Genomic DNA, 23721 nt, shown 5'->3' with positions numbered 1-23721 from the left:
TGCTGGAGGCATTCAAGACGAGGCTGGACAGCCATCTGTCAGGGATGCTTTGACTTGGATTCCTGCATTGAGCAGGGGTTGGACTCGATGGTCTTATAGGCCCTTTCCAACCCTCCTATTCTATGATTCTATGAATAAAAGCCAAAGGGAAAGAAAAACAGGGCTTTTTCTCTCTGCAAGGCTGGTCAATTCGCTTCTTTTCAGGAGAAGGCCATGTGCATGACATGGTGGGTATGACAGTAAGAGCAGATGGTGTGTTTTTTAAATGCCCTGCTCATCACAGAAACCTTGCAGAGGTCTGATGTGGAGGTCACACTACTTGGCTTCTCTCAGTCTCGCTCTTTTGCAACAGCCACAAATTCATTCCTAATTGCTGCTCAGGAAAACAAATTGTCAGGATGACGCTCGGCTCAACCCGCAGCCCTTGCACTTATTGCTCATCAGGCAGAAAATGTCAGCACTTGCGTGGTGTGGGGGGGCAAAGCCTCTGCCTGTGCCAGGTTCTTTTAATAAAAAATAGCAACAAGCCGTTCCAAGGGCACTTTCATCTTATTCCATCTTTTATGATCCTGCCAGTGTTTTTATGCAGAGGGTGGGTGGGAAAAGTCAACTACATACTTTTGGCATGCCCACTCCTCTCTGCTCTCAAAAATACTGTCTGGCTTGAGGACAGGCTTACATTTCAATTGAACCAACCACTCAAATGTGAGTGGGGCGCAATGTTTTCTTTCCAAATCATCCCATTCCGTTAAAAAGGGGGCCCCTCCATACACACAATAGGAGCAACTTTCTGGATTAACATTTCAGACAGAACAAGCTTTAATTTAATTATCTGATTTTTAGAGGGAACAAACCATCCTGACATTTGATTCAGTAAGGGCGCATTCCTATGCATGTTTAGACAGAGAAAAGGCCTACAACTCCCAGCATTCCCCCAGCTGGGAATTGCGCCCTAAGTAGGAAGAAATGCCCATCATTATGGTGGATGGCAGCTGTATGCGTAGGGACACTACAGGTGCATGCTACAAGGATTCTGGGGCCTACAGCGACACATCGAAAGCCCAGCCCTACCATTAGGCCAAGTGAGGTGGTTGCCTCATGGGACAGATGCTGGGAAGTGGGGAAGCAGCAGCCAGGAGCTGGAGGGCAGAGCTGTGTGTGCCACGCAGCCCTTCACTCCTTAAGCTAGCCTGCTGCCCTCAGGTGTGGTGGAAGACAGTGTCCCATAACCAGTGTTGAAATAAGATTCAGCTGCCAGGCCAGTCAGCTTCTGTACATGGAACTGGAGTGGATTATCCCCGTTAAGAAAAAAGCTGCGATAATGGTTACAAAGCGAGTGGAAAGACATTATCCAGATACCAGGTCTACCCCCTGAGAAACAACAGAGGGGTAAACCTACAACTTTTGCAGAGGCCAGGTCTACCTATCTTGGTAGAGGTGGTATCTAGGCATTGTCACTGCTCAGTTACAAGATCTACCAGAAATAGCAGGCCTGTTCACTTATGGTATTAGGGCTGTTTTTTTAAGCGCAAACATACACCAAATATGTAGTTCCAGAAAAGGTCTGCAATTCCAAAACAACATTGCTGCAGTTCAAAATTCAAGCCATGCAAACATTGTACTATTAGCTGATATAAAAAGAGGCTGTTAACAATGTGAAAAGTAAAGTGAGTCATGCAGGTTCCTACAAGCATGCTCATTTCTCCTTCCACTGCTAAAGACACTCCCCACAGACTCTCTAGAGCTGCCTTCCCCAACCTGTGCTGTTCAGATATTTTGGACTTCAACTCCCATCAGCCCCAGCCAGCATGGCCAATGGTCTGGAATGCTGGAAGTTGTAGACCAGAACTTCTGGAGAGCACCAGGTTGGGGAAGACTGTTCTAGAGAGTGTTCACCAATGTTTCCAAGGTGAAGTCATTCATTCTCGGACAAGTCATGGGAATTTGTCAATGTTATGATAAGAACAGTGATGCCATAAAATATCCGATATGATATTCTTAAGGCAGCTGTACTGGGTGTATTTGGTTTGTTCTCTTATTCCTAGGTGTGTGTGTTTTTATCCCTGACTCCAAATAAAGTTTTGCTGGAGTTCATGATGCTTCTTGAATATAACACTCTTCTACATTCATGCTGTTCAATTCCCAGAATCTTCTCTTCATCTGTGTAGGCTCCGAAATATTATGGAATGTGATTTTAAGCAACAAAGTGCACACAGAAGGAAAGTGCATGAGTGTGTTGTAGCGATGTGCACTATGCGTGCGAACTACAACCACAAACTACTGTGCAGCCTTGTCCTCCATCCCCACCCTGCCTGTCCATGACCTGCTCTGCCCAGCCCCACCCCAAGGCTTCACCTCTGCCCACGGCCCCTCCTGTATTGGACTTAGACAATCTTGTCAGCAACCCTTGCTTTGTATCTCCTGAATGGGGGAGATCATGTAAATGTTCCATTTCAGATGTGTTGTGGGGGAGCATCCATTACTTCTGATCTCTCTGCCCCCTTCTGCAATTTAAGGACATACATATAAAACATTAGGCTGGGATGGGAAAGGAGGGAAAATAAAAAGATGTATCCTTCCACTTTATTTCTTTAGTATCTCAGTATTCTGTGCTTCTCTAGCTTCACCAAAAAAAAAAAAAATTCAGCCACTGAAATCCCCCACAAGTCAATATGCACTGACTGCTATTTTGAAAAACAGTCAAATGGCACCAAGGGTATCTTCCCTCCTGAGGCCTTGGGAGGGAGATGTTTTTTGGTGGGACTGTAGCAGCGGGATGTGTATGTGTTTAAACCTGCTTTCCGTATGCCATCCTGTTTGGCTATTCTACTGTGGCTATTCTTTCTTTTTAATGTGCACGTTAATTACCTACGTGCAGTTACCATCATGTGCAGGTTGGGCCTTAATGTTGAGGGACAGCATCATATGAGTATTTTTTAAAATAGCAAAGTCACTATACATTGACTTTCAGGGGGATTTTGGCCTGGGAAAACCATCTTATGAATGTCCCCAACACTCAGTTAAGACTGCAATTAAGACATCCAGCTCCATAAGCTGGTAGATACCCAGTACTGGTTATCTAAACCTCAGCACTAAATTGAGGGAACTATATTAGGACCTGTTATTGGTAAGAAGGAAAATAGGATGGGCTTTCAACACAAACCCACAATGCTTCTCAGCAGGATGCTGACTGACAATGCCCTCAGCTACAGAAACACATGACAGGAGCATTCAAATTATTGACTTCTTCCCTGAAGATTATCGACTGCTCTCCAAGAGCTGTGAAAGCTGAATCTGATTAACTCTAAAAGGGGTACCAGGATGAAGGAAGATAAGTGCTATTAGTTTGAAGAGAGAGAGAAAAGGCATACATGGGGTCAGTCCTAGAGACCAGCTCCTTGACCGTTCTTCAAGGGTAAAACACACATGGAACAGCTTTAAAGGAAAAAAGTTGCACTGAGCCTCATTCTGCGAACAAGAGGAACAGGAGATGGAATAGTGTCTCACACTGGCTGAGAGAAAAAGCCCAAGATTTGGATGGAAGCACTCTGGGATGCTGGGACAAAAAGTCCAAAGGAATAGAGAACAGGGAATTATGCTGCCTGGGAATTATGGGAGTTGTAGTCCAACACATCTGGAAGGCACCAGATGTTGGGGAGGGCTATATTATACTATTCTTTAAGGCGGGGATGGGCATCTTCTGGTTCTCCAGATGTTTTGGCCTACAACTCCAGTCAGCCCTAGTCAATGTAGCCAATGGTGAGGGGTGAGGGGAATTGTAGGCTAAAACAACTGAGAGGGGCACAAGTTGCTCACTCCTGCTTTAAAGGCAGCTCACCTGTTCCAACCACAACATAAAGGAAGCAGAAGGACCAGAATTTAGACATGGGGATTGCTTCTTGACTTCTGTCCCATCCACACACATACTGTAGGCCAGATCTACACCTTGTGTCATATCATTACGACCCCATCATGGTAAGACTATATCCCTCTTGTGCATTCATGCCTTGTAGAACACACACAGTGACATTTGTTGTGGTATATTGGATAACGTGGAATAAAAAGCAGGAAATAACACTACAGAAGCAGTATATAGAATGTGTAATGTGCAGTTATCAGTGCACTTCAATGCCGCTATAGAGCTGTAGTGTAGATCTAGCGATAGAAAGTGGATCTACTGAAGTCCCTCAGAGCATACATGGACATAGGTATCATCTCTGGGTCTGGCAACCCTGTCTGTATTATGTTCCCATTGAAGGACACCCAATGTACTTCACTCCTCCACATTTATTAAAGGGCTTCTGGAGCCCCGTAAAAGTGTAATGTGTGACTGCTGAAATGCTACCTCATCCCATCAGGGATAGTTGGTCTTTTGGAAGAAGAAAAAAAGCTTGTGCAAACAAACACAATGTGTGACCACTCTGGTTACAGCAAGTGCACTGTATCTGCACATAGAGAGCTGGGCATCTTGGGCACATGTTATAAGGAGAGCATTGTTCTGCACGAAATGGTTTTTCCTTATGGACCAACAACTTGGTATTGGACCGAGATCTAGGCCTACATATCACAATTCTGCACACGTCTATTTCACTGAGTATCAAAATACTGGAAACTGCTCACACACACACACACACACACACACACACAGGCTTCTGAGTACATGTATACCATATGCAGCCAAGTAGAGACAATCTGCTTAGCTGCATGTGGCTGCATGTGGCAATCTACAAGCACATGACAATCTACAAACAATTTGCACACTCTTCCTATGCAGGAGTGCTTTCCTGTGTAGGAAAATTTAAGTGGGCCTAAAGCATTAAATTGTACAGCATTTTCCCTGTCTCTCTGACTCTCTCTCTCTCTCTCTCTCTCTCTCTCTCTCACACACACACACACACACACACACACACCCTCTATGAATAAAAAGACTTCAGTGACCCCAACTGGAAGAAAGCTGAACAAAAAAGGATGCTTCTAAAAATCACATTGAAATTTCTTAAATGTGCATTTTTGAGTTGATCAAATCACAACGTTTGGAATATTTTAAAATTTCTAAAAATAAAACAGAAAGTCAAGGTGTATATTGATGAACACAATTTTTCAATCCAGTTTAGACGTGTGTATGTGTACTTGGTCTCATTGGCCTTAATGAGACTGACTATCCAATTCATTTAAATGAGATAACGGTGCAAATCAATACATGTCTACTCAAAAGTAAGCCCCATTGAGTTCAATGGGGCTTACTTCCAGGAAACCGAGTACAAGATTGCAACCTAAAGCATTTACTGGAACCACAGTGAATTCAGAACTGGGTTTTAGATTTTTCTGTTCAGTGGTTTTAAGGCTAAAATGGTTTGTGAAATGCATCTCCCATTTCAGGGGAGGGGTGATTTAGACTGGAGAAAGGGCAAGCAAAGAAAGGGGTAAACACTCCTCCCCTGGCACCAGTTTTCCTGTCTTCATTACAGCCACATGGGCCTTCTAGTTCTTTTTTTTTTTTTTAATCACCCATAGGAATTCCTAATTATAGATCCCCTGCATCATATCTAGTTTGGCCCCAAATCCCACTGCTATGGCTAGAGTCCCCAGCTCGGGACACTTGGTGCATTTTATTCTGTAGTAATCCATTTACAGCGGATTATGTTTCATCTGACTGATTGGCAGTAACAATCCTAGCTGCCAGCCCCAAAATGAAAACACTGATGTCACCAAGCAGTCCGGCAACTGAAACCATAGCTGTAAATTGCACTAAAGAATCAGGTAAGAATTTTGTAGATTGCGAACAAATGTGCTATCAGATTACAGGAAAGGCCTTTAGTATACGGCATGAAAAGGTATTTGCCCTAAAAGCACAAATTTTGTTGTTGTTGTTCAGTTGTTCAGTCGTGTCCGACTCTTTGTGACCCCATGGACCATAGCACACCAGGCCTTCCTGTCCTCTGCTCTTTCCCGAAGTGTGCTCAAATTCATATTCATTGCATCGGTGATGCTATCTAGCCATCTCATCCTCTGCCGTCCCCTTCTCCTTTTGCCTTCAATCTTTCCCAGCATCAGGGTCTTTTCCACGGAAAAAGCACAAATAGCTAACAGCAATGAATGATAACACAAGGCATTCTAACGTTTCCTTAATGGGAGGTACATGGCTTGACCTCTGCAAGAGTATTTTACATAGACCTGACCCTGACAGACAGGTCCTATACCTCATCTGAACAGTTAGCTTTAATCCAAGTGTCCTGAACCCCAGCTCTGGAACAACAGCAGGAGCTCAATCACAAACCATCATTTGTATACATGAATCACTCTACAGGTAATACAAGCTGTGTTCACACAACTGATGGAATCATCAGTCCCCAGAAGGAAACAGTCCCTTAGAAGGGATCTCTGAGGAAACCAGAGAGTGGAATATTTGCTAATGTCTGCTACATCTTAGCTCTTCTATCACCTGAAGGGAAAGCCCTTGGTAGAATAATACAATCGTAGAATAGTAGGGTTGGAAGGGGCCTATAAGACCATCGAGTCCAACCCCCTGCTCAATGCAGGAATCCATCCAAGTCAAAGCATCCCTAACAAGTGGCTGTCCAGCTTCATCTTGAATGCCTCCAGTATGGGAGAGCCCACTACCTAGGGATGTCAGAGAATTCTGCCACGGATCTTGGTGAGGCCGAATGCCAGCGCATTCGGCCCCCCGAACTCCGTGGCGGAATGGCCTGCCACCCCCCTGCCCCCCACGGATCCCCCCCAGGATGAGACGTCCGCTATGCTATTTGCGTTCCCCCTTATTTTCACCATCTTAGTCTACGTAAATATTTACGTAGACTAAGATGGCCAAAAATAAGGAACGCAAATGGCGGCGGCTGTAGCCGCCGTCATTTGCGTACACGTTTTTTTTTTTTTAACCCAGACGTGATAGGCTACGTAAGTCTTTATGTAGCCTATCATGGCTGAATACAGGGATGCAAATGGCGGCTATGGCCGCCGCCATTTGCGTCCCTGCTAGCCAGCGACTGGATGTCCGGCTGCTGGCGGACCTGGCCGGCGGCTCTGCAGAATCCCTGCAGAGCGGAGCTGGTCGGCCAGGATTCTGTGGGGAGGCGCAGAGCGCCTCCCCACCAGCGAGGATTCCAGGGGGAGGGACGGAGTGCCTCCCCCCCCAGCGGAACCCAGCGGAGCCAGGTAAGCAGGGTTTCGTACACCCCTACCACTACCTCCCTAGGTCATTGGTTCCATTGTCGCATTGCTCTAACAGTCAGGAAGTTTTTCCTGATGTTCAGCTGGAATCTGGCTTCCTATAACTTGAGCCCATTATTCCGTGTCCTGCACTCTGGGATGAGCGAGAAGAGATCCTGGCCTTCCTCTCTATGACAACCTTTGAAGTACTTGAAAAGTGCTATCATATCTCCCCTCAGTCTTCTCAAGGCTAAACATGTCCAGTTTTTTCAGTCTCTCCTCATAGGACTTTGTTTCCAGTCCCCTGATCATCTTTGGGTATGCTGAAAAGAGGTCACATTCGCCACGCTTGATGGCAATACACCCACTGAGAGAGCTGGAACTCTTGCACCCAGGATCTTATTGTCAATTTATGTCTAAATCTGGTAGTTGAGTGAGCTGGATATGATCAAACAGACTCTGCACTGTGGATGGATATGAACTTTTCTACACAAGGCTGTTAATTGCTATATCTACTTTCGGTTTTGTCTCAGAACTGAGATCTGAGCTCTACACAAAGAGCTTTTCCATTCCTGATTTTCTGGTACATAACCTCTAAGTGGTGCTGTTCTATAGCAGAATAGCTCAAGTACACAAATAGGAAACTTTCACTTTTCTTTCGCTTTCAGAAATAATACCCCATTTTCCCCTCTCTCTAAAAACCCAGGAAAATGCTCTTAAAAAACAGAAGCAAAATTGGAGGATCATGATGTTGTCTAAAGAACCCATAAACAACTATGAGTAAGGAATCAGAAGTGAACAATAAATGCCTTGTGTAGAAAAGCTTTAAATGAAAGAAAGGGAGATGGGATGTACAATAGGAAAACAAATATAAAGATAACATTGTTTATCAAAGTTGATATAATGATATAACAACTACAACAACAACAACAAAATATTCTGGCTCTTAGGATTTGGGCATTCGTAGATTGGGACACAGCTCTCCACACCCACCCTATTCCTTATCACTTTACTCTCCCACCCCCCAGTTCCCTGGTGTTACACCAGACCTGCTGTCGCCAAAAGTGGCTGGAGAGAGTGACCGTATACAGCTCTGCGATTGCTTAACATCTGTGCCCAAAACAGCCAAGCCGGAGATCAAGTGCGGGTGTCTGTGGCACCCCCTGCACATCCTGAATGGGTAGCAATGGGAAGGGGAAGATGAGTGACTACAGGAGCAGTCAGGAACTGCCTTTTCAGGTCCCTCTGCTGGGGCTGAAACAAGATAAGTCCAACAGATAAGCTGGTCTTATATAAATGAGTGTGGAGATAGTGTTCAGCATTTATATAGCACTTTAGTGTGTTCGAAGTACTTCACATACATTAACTTGGTAAACCCTACAGGTGTGGGCAATGTGTGGCCCTCCAGGTGTTTTGACCTATAACTCCCATCAGCCCTAGCCAGCACAGCCAATGTTGAGAGATGATAGAAGTTGTGGGCCAAAATATCTGGAGGGCTACAAGTTGCGGGTAACCTGTAAAGCAGGTAAGCATTATTTCCCCCAAATTGCAGGTAGAAAGCTTGAGGCTGAGAGGCAATCTTAAGACTACTTGATGACTTCATGACAAGGGTAAGATCGAACGGGGGACAGCCTGGTTACAGCGCCTTGCATAAGTATTCACCCCCTCTGACTTTTCCACATTGTGTTGTATTACAACCTGGAATTAAAATGGATTTAATTAGGATTTCTTGTCTCTGATCTATACAAAATAGTCCATAATGTCAAAGTAGGAAAAATCTACATATTTTGCAAAATGATTTACAAATAAAAAACTGAAAAGTCTGGATTGCATAAGTATTTACCCCCTTTGCTGTGACACCCCCAAATAAGCTCTGGTGTAACAAACTGTCTTCAGAAGTCACTTAATTAGTTGAATAGAGTCCACCTGTGTGCAATTCAGGTGTCACATGATCTCAGATCATGTGACACCTGAACCTGTTTCTGGAACACTTGTTTTCTGGCACCTGTTTCTGGAAGGCCCCAGAGTTTGTAGATGTCAGGGTGGACACTGAGCCCATAGAATCCCAGAGTAGTTCTGATTCTGAGGAAGAGCAGTCGCTTCTGGGAGAGGAGTGCGCGCCTCTTTCCCAGGGCCAACAGCTGACGGAGATTCCTCCCACCAGCATTCCTAGCTTAGATAGCAGTCCAGGGAGTGACAGAGCGCGGATAGCAGACCTGGTGGGCACGTGACGCCGACGCAGAGAGCAGCACCAAATGGAGGGCGCAGAAAGGAGACGTAGTGCCCGGTTGGTGCGCAAACAACGGCTGCGCCCAGAGGATCCAAGGGAAAAGGGGAGGGACTCTCCCTAGTCTTTAAGTTCAGGGGTCTGCCAGTAATTCCCTTTCAAATGGGGACCAACTGTTCCAAATTAGGGCATAGGTACTGTGCTGCCCAGATCTAGTTGCAAATGGTAGAGTTGTTAAGTTGTAAAAGAAGAATAAAGCTTTGAAAGGAATCCCTTTGTGTCTGGACTTGGCTACTGGATTAGACTGAGAGAGGCCTCCAAGGAGCCCTTGACAGTAGGAGAGAATATCTAAACAAACAGCATCATGAAGACCAAGGAGCTATCAAAACAAATTCGGGATAAAGTTGTGGAGAAGCACCAATCAGGGTTGGGTTATAAAAAAATATCCCAAACTATGAACATTCCCTGGAAACTGTTAATTCCATTATTTCAAAATGGAAAGAATATGGCACAACCATGACTCTGTCTAGAGAAGGCCATCCACCAAAACTCAGTGCCCGGGTAAGGAGGGCATTAGTCAGAGAAGCAACCAGGAGGCCAATGGTAACTCTGAAGTTGCTGGAGAGATCCACAGCTGAGATGGGAGAAACCATCCATGGGACAACTATCACCTGGATGCTCCACAAAGCTGGGCTTTATGGAAGAGTGGCAAGAAGAAAGCCATACCATTGCTGATCCCATTTGGATTTTGCCAAATGACATGTGAGAGACACAGCAAACATGTGAAAAAAGGTTCTCTGGTCTGATGAGACCAAAATTGAGCTTTTTGGCCTTGCTGCAGAACGCTAAGCATGGTGCAAAGCCAACATTGCTCATCGCCCTGAGAACATCATCGCTATGGTGAAGAATGGTGGTGGCAGCATCATGTTGTGGGGATGTGTTTCATCATCAGGGACTGGGAAACTGGTCCAGATTGAGGGCAAGGTGGATGGAGCCAAATACAGGGCAATACTAGAGGAAAACCTGTTTCAGTCTGAAAGGGACCTGGGACTGGGGTGGAGGTTCACCTTCCAGCAGGACAATGACCCTAAACACACAGCCAAAGTTACACTGGAGTGGTTTAAAAACAAGAACCTGGATGTCTTTGAATGGCCCAGTCAAAGCCCAGACCTCAATCCGATTGAGAAACTGTGGGAAGACTTGAAAATCGCTGCTCACCAATGGTCCCCATCCAACCTGACAGAGCTTGAGCAATTTTGCCAAGAAGGATGGGCAAAACTTGCAGGTTCCAGATGCACAAAGCTGGTAGAGACTTACCCCAAAAGATTTGTAGCTGTAATTAATGCCAAAGGTGTATCTACCAAGTACTGACTCAGGGGGGTGAATACTTATCCAATCAACATGTTTTTATTTAATGAACGCTTGTGCCACAATAAAAATATTTTGCACCTTCAAAGTATTAAGCATGTTGTGTAAATAAAATGGTAAAAATGCCAATTAAATCCATTTTATTTCCAGGTTTTAACACAACAAAATGTGGAAAAGTCAAAGGGGGGTGAATACTTATGCAAGGCATTGTAAATAGTTCAATCCAGCCTTCCCCAACCTGGAGCCTTCCATTGGCCATGCTGGCTGGGAATGATTGAAGTTGCAGTCCAACATATCTGGAGAACACCAGATTGGGGAACCCCACCAGCACCACACACACACATACCAGCCCAATGAGGACTGAATATCCCCAGTAGCCATGGAATGTGGAATGTCAGTTGGAAAAGAAAACAAATGGATAATGGAGGAGGGGAATGGAATGGAGTATCCTGGAGGAGGACATGGCTGGAACCCTGAACAGGAACCCTCCCGCTAAGAGGTGAGGAAACATGGCAACATTTTGTTGCAGCTCTCACTTGTGATATTACTCCTTTCAAACTTGGAAAAATCAGTAAAACAATAGGATACAACATAAAAACAAATGGATAACAATGCAGTCCCAAAAGCAATGCTAAAATCAAACTTAGTTATCATTGGAAGCTCAGCACAAAATAGTTTTAAGATGCACACGTATGCATGTTTAGACAGAAAAAAGTCCTACAACTCCCAACATGACTTTTTTCTGTCTAAACATGCATAGGGTTGCACTCTTAACCAGGTACCTAAAATTAGACAGAGTAGGCACCAAGCTGACATCTCTGAGGAGAGTACTGCAGAATCAGGGAGCCACAGGAGAAAAGGCTCTGGCCCAGGGATTATTTCCTGGCCCAGGAATTATTTAATTGTAATATGTAATAATATAAAATAAGGAAGGGGCTGTCATTCTGACCCTTCTCCATTTAGAAATCTGCAGCCCAACCAAGTGTTCTCTAAATAAGAAGGCCTTTATTCTCCTCCCCAAGCTCTGATGTGGATAGATGTTGCTGTCTAAATCAGTGCTAAATCAAATAGTCCTTCCTTACCCATCCACTGCATTAACAGTCTCTTCAGAAAGAGATTGCTGTTGTGTGGCTGACAAGCAGACAGGCTGCTCATTTTAATGGGGAATTACCTCATTTTCTTTCATGATTATTATTCTGAAGAGGTTTGAAGGGGCTTTATGCTTCTGCTTGTAGCTCTGTTTCAAGCAGCTCCTAAATGTTAAGAAACAAATGTGTACCATTAATCATCTTTTAAGGAAAGATTACCAGCGAGGCTTAGGCTCTGGGTAATTGACTCTGAGTCCCTTAAGGGCAGTTTTAAAAAGTAAATAATAATTAAACAAAATCACAAGACAGGCTGTGGAGTCTGGCTGATTTTTTATGCCAGGAGTTTCTTTTGACTTCTCATTTTTCTTACAAGACAGCAATTTATCATCAAGCCAGAGGCAGGGAGCTCAGGGTGCAGACATGCAAAATTGTGAATCACCTAACATGCACATACTTTTCAAGGAGCCTACTAAACTTCTGAATTAAGACTTTGGGGGATTGTTCAGGGGAGGGATGATCTTTGCATATAAAACCCATGGGAGAAGAGAGCTGGCCTGTGGGTTCAAAAACCTCAGATTAGATCTAAATCTGAAACATGAAGGCCAAAGCAGTTGGTTAGTGGACATAGTCTAAATCAGTGTCAGGCAACTAGCAGCTGTTAAGCCAAATCTGGCCCCATGGACAGCCAGTGGGCCCACCACTCACTCCTGCCCTTTTAGGTGGTGAAAAGGAGCCTTTAAGCCAGGGGTGGGGAACTTCTTTCAGCCTGAGGGTCGAATTCAGTGTCAGGGGCCCACATTCCAATGGTGGGCGGGGTGAAAGACAAAAGGAATAGCACTAAAAATACCCCCCCCCCAATCAGTGTATTGTAGCTTAAAACTCTTACTGTTGGTAGTTAAGCCCTAGGAGAGGCATTTCAACCTTTTAGAATGGGGAAAAACTGCACAAAAGCTAGGAAACCACCAAACAATTGGTAGCTGGGAGAAAGGGGGGGCCAGGGGAAGCAGGTGTGGCCATATGATGAATCCTGGGGCAGAGGACTGGGGCCCTAGGAGGGCTGGATTTGGCCTCCAAGCCTGAGGTTCCCCACCCCTGCTTTAAGCTCTATGAAGTTCTTTACAGTTGGCTTCAGTAGAGTCGGGAAAACTGCCACATGGGCTATATATTTCCTGCAGTGTCCATCTTCCTTGAAGGTCAGGAAGCACAGCACACTGATGAAGGCCTTTTTTGAATATGCAACCTCCAATTGGTCCGATTGGAGGTTGTGCCATGACATCTGAACCTGGACACTATGGATTAATCGTGGGTTAAACAACCCAAAGTTAACCCATGGTTTGTTCTTAGGTTAACTTTAGGTTGTTTCTATTCCACTATTAACCCATAGGGTCCAGGTTCGGACATCACAGAGCAACATCCGATTGGGCTGATTGGAGGTTCCATATTCAGAATGGTGGTGGCATGCAACCCTGGCACATCCTGGGTTAATTAACACACAATTTGCCGCTGTTACATGCAAACCAGGTCATTCAGTCTTTTCTCCTTAGTGTATTTATTGTGGAAAGAAAAAAAGGAAGAGGTGGTGGGAAAACACAGGAGGGGCTAGAAATGGAGGAAGACAACATTCCAACCCCGTGTAAAAGTCCATGAATGATACAGGGTGATTCACAATAAAACCCTTGCCTGGAAGCCCAGATCTATCGAGGACTAGATTTGTACCACTTGATGATGGCAAAAGATCTGTGATTCTGAATAATTATGAACATTTCATTGTGCTTGACACTATGGAGATGGTGTTACTGGCATTTAAGACTGGCACTTAACAGTGATTCCAGTGTGGAAAGGTTGGAATGTCAAAGTTTTGGTCGATAAACTATCCCAACAGAAAATAAGGAATTTCCCACAAATCAACCAATGCTCAACATTGGTACAAGTTGTGGCAGAAACGATGGGAAGACCCCACAAAATTCCTGAGGAGTGCCAGCAGAGGCACATTATTGTGACATATGGTTTGGGTATTGCAAAACTTATAATACAAAAAGTTGGAAGTCCTAAGTTTGACAAGTTGTTCCTAATGCATGGCCGATGGGAAAGTTACTCTATCAATAAAAAGTCCCTGAATGAGGCAGAAGAGCCAGCATTAGCTGCCATGACTAGGAGTATGAAATTTCTAGAGCAGAAATTAGGCAAACCTTCTGATTTCATTGGAGCACTAAAGAATGATAACTTCAAAGAGGCTCTGGTGCTGTTTCTAGAGAAAGCCTGACAGTCTGATGATTACATAATTCTTAGTCTCCAGGTGTTGCACAGAACCCTAAAAGAAATTAGTTATGTTTACCATGCTGTGGATTGTAGTATGCAATGCAATGGAGTTCCTTTGAATGTACTCATGAAGAGGCAGCTTCCCAACTGATTTACCACCTTGCAATGTCATGTACCTCACCAAATAACTTTGTCATACACCACAATGGCAAATGCTGAAGTAAATGTTTGGATGGGAGTAGGCCTGCAGTCAAACAACAATTTGAGGTACACAAGGTGTGAGAAAGCTAACAGACTCATTGGAATCATCAGTGTGCAAATCCTTACCTGGATTTCAGTGCTTCACTGGATGTGACTACAAAGCAGTTGTTTCAAGAAAGGGGAAGATTCTGGAAAGAAATTAGAATGCACAAGCTGGTTTTTCTTCATTAGGGCTTTGGGGCTGGAGTGTGGGGTGGGGTGGGGTGGGGGGAATAGGGAGTTTATACGTTGGGCTTTTCTGCAGGTTGCATGTTAATTGTCTCCAGTGATTTTATAACTGAAATGAATGAATGAATGAATGAATACAAAAGTAGTCTTGTAGCAAAAATAAGACTTTACTTTGACTTTATTGCTAAAATAGCTCATAATTTCAGAGCCAATGTACATAGTTCAAATTAGGTATATTGGAAATTGTTATGACTCTGATCATTTTAAATGCTCTGATTTCGAGTAAAGTCTGACTGTAAAGCAGTCAGACTGGATATTCTAAGATACCAGAATGTGATCTCTCTCAAAATGGTACCAGTTCAGCCATGTTCCTTAGAGTGTAATTAACAACCCCCTTTTTGGAGGGCTCAGAAAGGGGGTATGTCCCAACAAAGTCAGTCAGGTTGGACAGTATGGGATTATATACACTGTTCCCCAAGAATCATAGAATCATAGAATAGTAGGGTTGGAAGGGTCCTATAAAGACCATCGAGTCCATTCTCTTGCCCAGTGCAGGAAACCAAGTCAAAGCATCCCTGACAGATGGCTGTAATTGGTTCCATTGTCGTATTGCTCTTACAGTCAGGAAGTTTTTCCTGATGTTCAGCTGGAATGTGGCTTCCTGTAACTTGAGCCCATTATTCCGTGTCCTGCACTCTGGGATGAGCGAGAAGAGATCCTGGCCTTCCTCTCTGTGACAACCCAAGAGACACTGCTTGTTTCATCCATGTACCTTATGATGTAATTATTGGCCCCAGAAAGGGGTTGTCAGGGGCTGCCACCCCCTAAATGCCCAAGGAGTTGCACACAAGACTGGCAGTTCTGGAGATGCCACAACTTTTGTAAGATGTCCAGAGAGTCAAACCTCTTGTACCTTACAATATAAGTATTTTGATGCGGGCTTCTGGACTATTAGCCATGCTCTGTGTACACCTGCTTCTCTGTTAGGTGAATTAGATACAAATAATTCCTCCACAGTGCAGGTGGCTAGACTAGATGACAGTCCAGCTGCTCACGGTGAAATCCTATACGCGTTTACTCAGATGTATGTCCCGCTGAGCTCAGTGGGGCTTACTCTCAGGTAATATAAAACTGCTGATGAAATGCACATGGACCAAAGATGAGAAATACACCATTGCATCTTGTTAAAACATTTTGCCGCCATTTAAGGAGCGAACAAAAGAGCTCAACAAGTATTTGGAATTATTTCCTCTTGCCTGCTGAAACCAATTCAAAAGCATACAAAGCATAGCTCATCTAGCATTTGTGTTGGGTCAGATAATGAAGGAGGCTTGGCTTCTGTGGTGAGCTCTTTATAAACTCATTTCCTTCCTGGAGTTCAGAAACAAGGTTCTTGTATTTGGTCCATAGCTGCCAGTCTAGATACTTCAGTGGAAAGAAGCCAGCACCTATTTAAAAAGGGGGAAAGGTAAGAGGTGCAATTCAACAATAATTTCATTTGCAATTCTGTAGGACAATTTGAGTTGGCATTGCTTAGCCATTTTATTAAACGATGCAGCATATTCTGCAGGATAGTATTTGCTCATCCATCTTTAGACAGCTGGAAACCTGTTGCCACTTTCCACAAGATTTCATATCCTTGGATAGATTCACACAACCAAATCTAGCCAATTTTTTTCTTGCTGTACATGCTGCTGTTGTTGTTTTGTGGGCCACCACATGCTTGGAATTCTTCATATTCCAGTGGAGAGCCAGTGAGGAGTGGTTAGAGGGCCCAACAAGGATTGGGGAGACCTGAATTCCAATCCCTAGTCAGCCATGAAGCTGAGTGGATGACTTTGAGGCAGTCCAACCTACCTCTCAGGGTTGCTGTGAGGATAAAGGGGATAACCATGTATGCCATCATAAACTCTTTGGAGGAAGGGTGGGATATAAATATAATAAATAAATATTGTTCCAAATATGGCATGGTCCTTGATCTAAAACAGGGGTGGGGAAGCTTTCTTCACATTCCCTCAAGGGTCATGTTTTGAGAGTCGCTGTGGGTGAGGGCAGAGATGGATGTGGGTAGGGCTGGAGTCACACCATTCTCTCTCTGTGTTTCTCTCTCTCTGCCATCCTCTATCTTTCTCCACTTCTGGCTTCCTTGTACCTAGTTTCCACTTTTCCTCCTTGTACCTGTCCTGCCCTCCTTCACCTCTCAACCTGCCACTTCATCACCACTCACCTAGGCCAGCTGACCTGCCCATCTCTTTTGGCTTTTCCCCCTTGACCTTCCATCATTTTGACTCTTTTCCCCCACCCACCCCTCTTCTCCCACTAGGCTCCCCACCCCAGTGGCTCACCACAAAGGCCATTTCAGCTCCCACACACACACACACACTTTCCTCCACCATCCCCCTGGCTGAGGAGGAAGGCCGAGGGAGCCTCATCAGCAGGGGTAGAGAGGAGGAGAGGGTGCATGGGTAAAACCATAGAGAGAAGACTAGCAGTAGGAGTCTCCCAGGGGGAGGAGATGGTGTGGGGCTGCAGGAGGGCAGGGCTGAGAACAGGTGGGGCTTGGAAGGTAAGGCTGGCAGGCCAAATGGGAAGATCCCATGGGCCAGAGCTGGCCCAAAGGCTAGCAGTTCCCCATCCCTGTTCCAAAACCATTCACAAGACTAAAGACTTTGGCATGGAGATGAGGGGGAGCAGAGAGCACCTGCATCCAATCAGAGAGTCTTGTGAAGCATCTTTCGTGGCAACGTGGTTCCAGGAATGGCTTAGTTATAAGAAGGCAGCCAAGCCCTCAAGGGTTCCCTCTTATTGGGTTAGTCTCACAGCACCTCTTCCCAGCAATAACCTCAGAGGTGGGCTAGGACAATGTTGTCCTTTCTGGGTCCTTGTCTAACTTTCCACACCCAGGTGTTCTGGTCCCCATTGTCATGTGATGGAAGCCTGCTTTCTTTCCAAGCAAATGAAGGGGCATGCAATGATTCCAGTTCTTCCATCCTTTTCTTTACTGCAAATAGACTTAATTTGCTTTACGATGGCAAAAGGAGCATTAACATGTTCCTACCTTTAACTCCTGTCCTTCTCAATATAAAATTGTGCTCTGGAGTAAATGTGGTAATACTGATGTAAGTATTTGGTGAATTGCCCCCTTAGATATAAAAGCCAAAGTAATTTTCTTCAAGATGTGGCTTTCAATACATTTAAAACATTTCATTTCAGAAGTGTGTGCTGTGATATTGTTTTCTCCAGCTTAAGTCTCTGCCTAATATATGTAATAATAAAAACCCGTGGCTCAGGAAACATGACCTACATTTTTCACAATGGCAAACATGAACTTCGAAAGACCCTTCAATGCCAAAGTGCATTGTTTTCATTGTGTGTGCTCCTTTACTCAAGCCATTTAAAAAACTGAACAGAAAAGCAACACTCTGTTATGTGTCTTAGCATATATTGGACCCAAAACCATGTATTACTAATAGTTATATATCTATATAATATTATAGTTGATGTTTCCTTTACTTGAACGGTTTATATTCCATATCTTTTTTAAATCCACACCTCTTCTGAATTTAACTGAAATTAATTTTCAGCACAACTTTCCCATCAGCTTAATCAGACAGTTAGTGGGCTTATCCCATCACATTTTAAAACTTTTCATTTCAGAATTTCCAGTGTTCTGAAAACCATCTAACATTTATGTTTAGTCCTTTTAACATAAAAGGAGAACAGAACATACGCAAAAACAAAGATCTGTTGAATAGTTTAACTTGAATATTTCTCATACTACATTCCTATCTGAGACTCACTTGTTAGATAGACAGGAGGAAAAACCTGGTACCTGAAATTCACTTGGGGGGCAATCTTATTGATTGCATCCTCAATGATCAGATGCCTCTGAAATCAGAGGCTTCCGATTATTCAATGCAAGATGGCAGGAGCGACAGAGTTGATCCTTGCCTCCCAGTCCTCCTGCCCATTTTTTTGCTAGACAGACTTTTTTGCCAATCCAACAGCAGCGCTTCAGAGGGGGAAGGAAGGAGGCTGGAAGAGGCTCAGGGTAGCTTGTATCCTGATCTCTCCAGTCTCCTCCCTTCCTTGCCCACTGAACCTTTCCCCCTCTCTGAGATTGCTTTTCCCACCTTGGAGGGCAGCAGGCACGTTTCCTTCTGCACTGGTTGCAAGGGGGTGGGGGAGGAGGGGCAGATTTCCAACTCCCCCTTCCAAGGTCAGAGCCCTGCCTCCAACCTAGGAGGCAGGCATTCCCCAGTATCCTGTGGCCCCTGAGACAATGTCTAGGGGCCATGGGTCTGCTCTCTTAAGGGCACAATCCTATGCATGTTTAGACAGAAAAAAGTCCTACAGCTCCCAGCATAGCTGGTGGGGGAATGCTGGGAGTTGTAGGACTTTTTCTCTCTCTAAACATGTGTATGATTGTGCCCTAAATCCCTCTAGTTATCCCCACTCTCTCAGTATCCCTTTGGGTGTGAATTTAATGTCCAGAAGGAGGTGGTTACATGCATACTGCAGCAACTGATCATCAAAGTCCACATTAAAGGGAGCCAATTTCTTCTAAAATGCCAAGCGCCTTTGTTGAAGTAGAAATTGCCACAGATGAGAACACGCTCAGCAAGCTGACCAGGGTAAAATTAGGAATCTGAACAAACAGAGCAAATCAATAATCCTAGCACTTCTGGACACATACATATGTATGAATCAGTTGATTGCACTTCCAGACACAGAAGTGATTTTCTGACCTCTCAAATATCTTGATATTTCAGTGGCAAATTAAGCTCCTTGCCATATATGGGACCGTAGCCTGAAACAACAGGACTGGACCAAGGCATTTTGCTGCCTGAAGTGGAGCAGCCAATGTCGCCCCTCACACATCCAAGCCAAGGTGCATCATTCCCAAAGCCAGGCAAGTTATTTTGGCACCTGAGGCAGAAAATCCCACAGGCACCTCTCCCCATCCCTGGCAGTAAACTATAGCAATAACAAATTCAATAACAAACAGTATGCTGCCATTTCATGACACCCGAAATCTGCAGCATGAGGTAGCTGCCTCACTCTGCCTAATGCAGGGGTAAGCAATTTGTGGCCTTCCAGATGTTTGGGCCTATAACTCCCCTTACCACTCACCATTGCTTATGCTGGCTAAGGTTGATGGGAATTGTAGGCCAAAACTTCTGGAGGGCCACAAATTGGCCACCACTGGCCAAATGATAAGGCTGGCCTTGTGAACCAAAGCCACTAAATGGCTATCCAAGTGTTACCTTCTTTATCCATATTTAACCACACTCTTTGGGCAACACCATTTTCCATAAGCATGGGTTTAGCCAGTAATTAAGGCTAGTACTCAGGGTGACTCCAGACATTACACAAAAGCAGCATGAATCTCTTGCATATCTGATTTTGCCACTTCTCTGTAAACTTCTGAGAGGGCTTCTGCCCTGAAAGGTAGCCTAGAAATACTTTAAATAAATACAATAATCAATCAATAAATGAACCTTCAAGAGCACTCAGTGCCATATTAAATAGGAGCAATTTGTGTAGCATATTTCCAGGAAATTCCAGACCTTCTACTGGTAAATAAAGCAGGCAAACCTTTGCATTCTAGCTTTGCATTAAGAGGTGGGGCAATGAAGAGAGCTTCGGCTACTGGGCAGTATAAAAATGTAAGAAAGAAAGAAAGAGAAAGACATGATGTTGCATATACTCTTGCCCCACAGCTACAAGCATGGACAAAGTAATGATTTCCGTTGCTGAAGGACTAGCCACGTTACTGCTCTTGAGCACAACCCAAGCCATGACCTGCCCTCCCTGTTCCTGTGATCCACTTCAAGGATTGTGGGGTTGGGCAGCAAACTGCAGTTTTAGGGAACTGAAGGAAATGCCTCCCCTGATTCCTGGCATCCAAATTCTTCAACTGCAAGGCAACCATTTGACCACCATCCTTCCTGGTGCGCTGGACAACTTGACCAAGCTGAAGGAAGCCGATTTCTCCAACAATCCTTGGCACTGTGACTGCTCAATTTTGTATCTCAAGAAGTGGCTGGAAGACTTTGACCGAGCATCTCTTGCCAAGGTTACGTGCGCAACTCCAGCTGCTCTCCAGATGAGAGCCTTGACCCAGCTCAATGGGAATGAACTGGAAGGATGTAGGAAGCCTCTCCCCATCAAATGCCTTGACTTTTTTTTGAGGGATTTTGCTCTGATTTTTGTAGCAATCATTGCCTTGATTTTAGCATCGTGCGTTCTGCAATACTCAAAAAAACTGGCCTCCCAAGCTGCCAGAAAGCCACATTCCTCTGAAATTCCACTGCTGCAGGTTCATGACCTGGAAAATCAGAAGTCAAAATGAGATGCTACAGTGACTAATAGATCTTCAGGAAGGATATCGAAGGCATCTGCTTAAAAGGTCACCTTTGTACAAACCGCAAGCATGTGCAGACATAGCACCAGCGATATTTTGTTTGTTCCTGATAGTTACATTAGAACTCACAGTGTATCTCTTTTATGTTTCTCAGAATGGTAATAGCTACCACAGTCACTGGAATAAAGCCAGTGATAATCAAGTTCCGTCGACTGCGAATATTGCTTTGTAGTAAATTAATCCTACGTGTGTTAATACTACAGCATGGGGTAATAGAAATGTGCTTCCATGCACCACAGCTTCTGCTGCTGTGGCACTCAGCCATATAAACATTCCCAAAGAGAATCAGTAACACTGATGCTACACAAACCTTCATCTAAGACTTAGCCTCAAAACAGAGCCATCAGGGGTTGGATCCAGGATCTGCCTTCCGCAAAAGGAAGGGACCTTCAATGAGAGGAAGAGCTCTGCTTGAGGAAGGCCCCTCCTCCCAATATTTGGGAATCCCCCCTCTCCCCCACACCACAGCTCACCCCATTCAGCGGGGTCTCCTGACTCTGTGTAGCAGAGGGGGAGCTGGAGGGGCCGTCCTGGGGACCGGGGGAAGGATGTCCACTTCCTCCAGTGCAGTTGATCAGGCTTAAATCTGGATCCAACCCAAAATCAGTAAAGTTAAGCCCAAATTAAACTGGATACAAGGCCCAGGGATTTGGAGCTTTAAACTCACAAACTCTCATCTCAAAATGATCTGCACTAGAGGGCTCAGTTAGCACTCATATATAATTACGTTCTGTAATTCCTGAGCGTGGCTATGGCAAACTATTTTATGGCCCAGCTGAAAGTCTGCTGCACCAGCACATGAATATCTGAGATGGGATGTATGGACTGCATTCTATAGCATTACAAAATGTATTTTAGATCCCCATGAATATATTTAGATTATGGAGTACTGGTCTCATATTTACTATAGGGAGTATTTGTCTTTGAACAATTTGGGCACTTCTGTCTTCAGCAAACGGATGAGTAAATTTCATGGGTGTGTCACTGAGACTTTAGTATTTCTTCCAGATGTGTCTATAGTCCTTTGCATACCGTTGCTAATCTCTATGGCTGATAGTGATTTTGCTTGCAATAGCATTGGTTAGGAACTTAATAGTTGCAACTGGGTCAGTACGTTACTGCTTCAAGCCACCACACTTGTTTCATAAGGATGCACCAGGATGCTTTTTGTTAATTAACAAGATATAAATCATTAAACATTGTGCAAAGTGTTTGTTGATTTAAATAAAGTATGTTGGTTGTTCATGCTTGGCCAGTTTGTTCACACAGTTCCACAGCATTTTCTGTGCCTTTTAAGTTGCCCGACTCTCTTCATTTCATCCCCCTCAAATGATTGCGGAGTTCTCACTTATGCTAGATATGTTTAAGAGGAGACTATGTTTTTTTCTACATGAGGCATTTATTGTGTACTCATCGTTCCCTCCCCTTCATGGATCACTGCCTTGTTGTGGCGAAGGGGCTTGCGTAAGTCAGTGAAGCCATAAGCTATGCCATGCAGGGCCACCCAAGACGGACAGGTCATGGCAAAGAGTTCTGACAAAATGTGGTCCACTGGAGAAGGAAATGGCAACCCACTCCAGTATTCTTGCCAAGAAAACCCCATGGAACGTATCACAAGGCTAAAAGAGATGACGCCGGAAGATGAGACCCTCAGGTCGGAAGGTGTCCAATATACTACTGGGGAAGAGCAGAGGGTATTTCCAAGTAGCACCAGAAAGAGTGAAGCGGCTGGGCCAAAGCCTAAAGGACACTCTGCTGTGGATGTGTCTGGTGGTGAAAAGAATATCCGATGCTGTAAAGAACAATATTGTTTAGGAACCTGGAATGTCAGATCAATGAATCAAGGTAAGCTGGAGGTGGTCAAACATGAGATGGCAAGATTGAACATCGACATCTTGGGAATAAGCAAACTAAAATGGACAGGCATGGGCGAATTTAATTCAGGTGACCATCATATCTACTACTGTGGGCAAGAATCCCTGAGAAGAAATGGAGTAGCACTCATAGTCAACAAAAGGGTGGGAAAAGCAGTACTGGGGTACAATCTTAAAAACGATAGAATGATCTCAGTACGAAACCAAGGCAAACCATTCAACATCACAGTAATTCAGGTCTATGCCCCAACCACTGATGCCGAAGAAGCTGAGGTTGATCGGTTCTATGAAGACCTACAACACCTTCTAGAACTAACACCAAAAAAAGATGTCCTCTTCATCATAGGGGATTGGAATGCTAAAGTAGGAAGTCAAGAAATCACCGGGATAACAGGCAGGCATGGCCTTGGTGTACAAAATGAAGCAGGACAAAAGCTAATAGAGTTTTGCCAAGAGAACACGCTGATCATAGCAAACACTCTTTTCCAACAGCACAAGAGATGACTCTACACATGGACATCACCAGATGGTCAGTATCGAAATCAGATTGATTATGTCCTTTGCAGCCAAAGATGGAGAAGCTCTATACAGTCAGTCAAAACAAGACCTGGAGCTGACTGTGGCTCAGATCATGAGCTGCTTCTTGCAAAATTTCAGCTTAAATTGAAGCACGTAGGGAAAACCACTAAACCATTCAGGTATGACCTAAATCATATCCCTTATGAATATACAGTGGAGGTGAGGAATAGATTTAAGGGATTAGACCTGATAGACAGAGTGCCTGAGGAACTATGGACGGAGGTCCGTAACATTGTTCAAGAGGCAGCAACTCAATTCATCCCAAAGAAGAAGAAATGCAAGAAAGCCAAGTGGCTGTCTGAT

General features: G+C 44.4%; 1 protein-coding gene across 2 annotated transcripts; it reads left to right on the top strand.

Moving 5' to 3' along the window:
* The first annotated feature begins 15907 nt into the window (after positions 1 to 15907).
* Positions 15908 to 22210, top strand: LOC146354834 (platelet glycoprotein IX-like). 2 transcript variants are annotated; one of them, XM_084839933.1, is made up of 3 exons: positions 15908 to 16006; positions 19311 to 19450; positions 20262 to 22210. In XM_084839933.1, exons 2-3 carry the CDS (start codon positions 19402 to 19404, stop codon positions 20891 to 20893), a joined length of 681 nt encoding a protein of 226 aa, XP_084696059.1. In that variant the 5' UTR covers positions 15908 to 16006; positions 19311 to 19401; the 3' UTR covers positions 20894 to 22210. The 2 variants fall into 2 exon arrangements, with proteins under 2 accessions (XP_084696059.1, XP_084696060.1); XM_084839934.1 differs by lacking the exon at positions 19311 to 19450.
* Positions 22211 to 23721: the final 1511 nt, after the last annotated feature.

The sequence above is a fragment of the Heloderma suspectum genome, chromosome 2 (assembly GCF_057233095.1).
Source record: "Heloderma suspectum isolate Gila_16-S chromosome 2, 16-S_ref, whole genome shotgun sequence".
Lineage (NCBI taxonomy): Eukaryota > Metazoa > Chordata > Lepidosauria > Squamata > Helodermatidae > Heloderma > Heloderma suspectum.
Note: the sequence above shows the minus strand (reverse complement) of the source record. Positions and strands in the feature narration are given on the sequence as shown.

What these genes read in the sequence shown, in the direction of transcription:
- LOC146354834 (XM_084839933.1), top strand. Translation starts at nt 19,402, where the DNA reads ATGTCGCCCCTCACACATCCAAGCCAAGGTGCATCATTCCCAAAGCCA. An exon ending in TGCATCATTCCCAAAGCCAG is followed by an intron (nt 19,451 to 20,261) that starts GCAAGTTATTTT and finishes CTTGCCCCACAG; the next exon opens with CTACAAGCATGGACAAAGTA.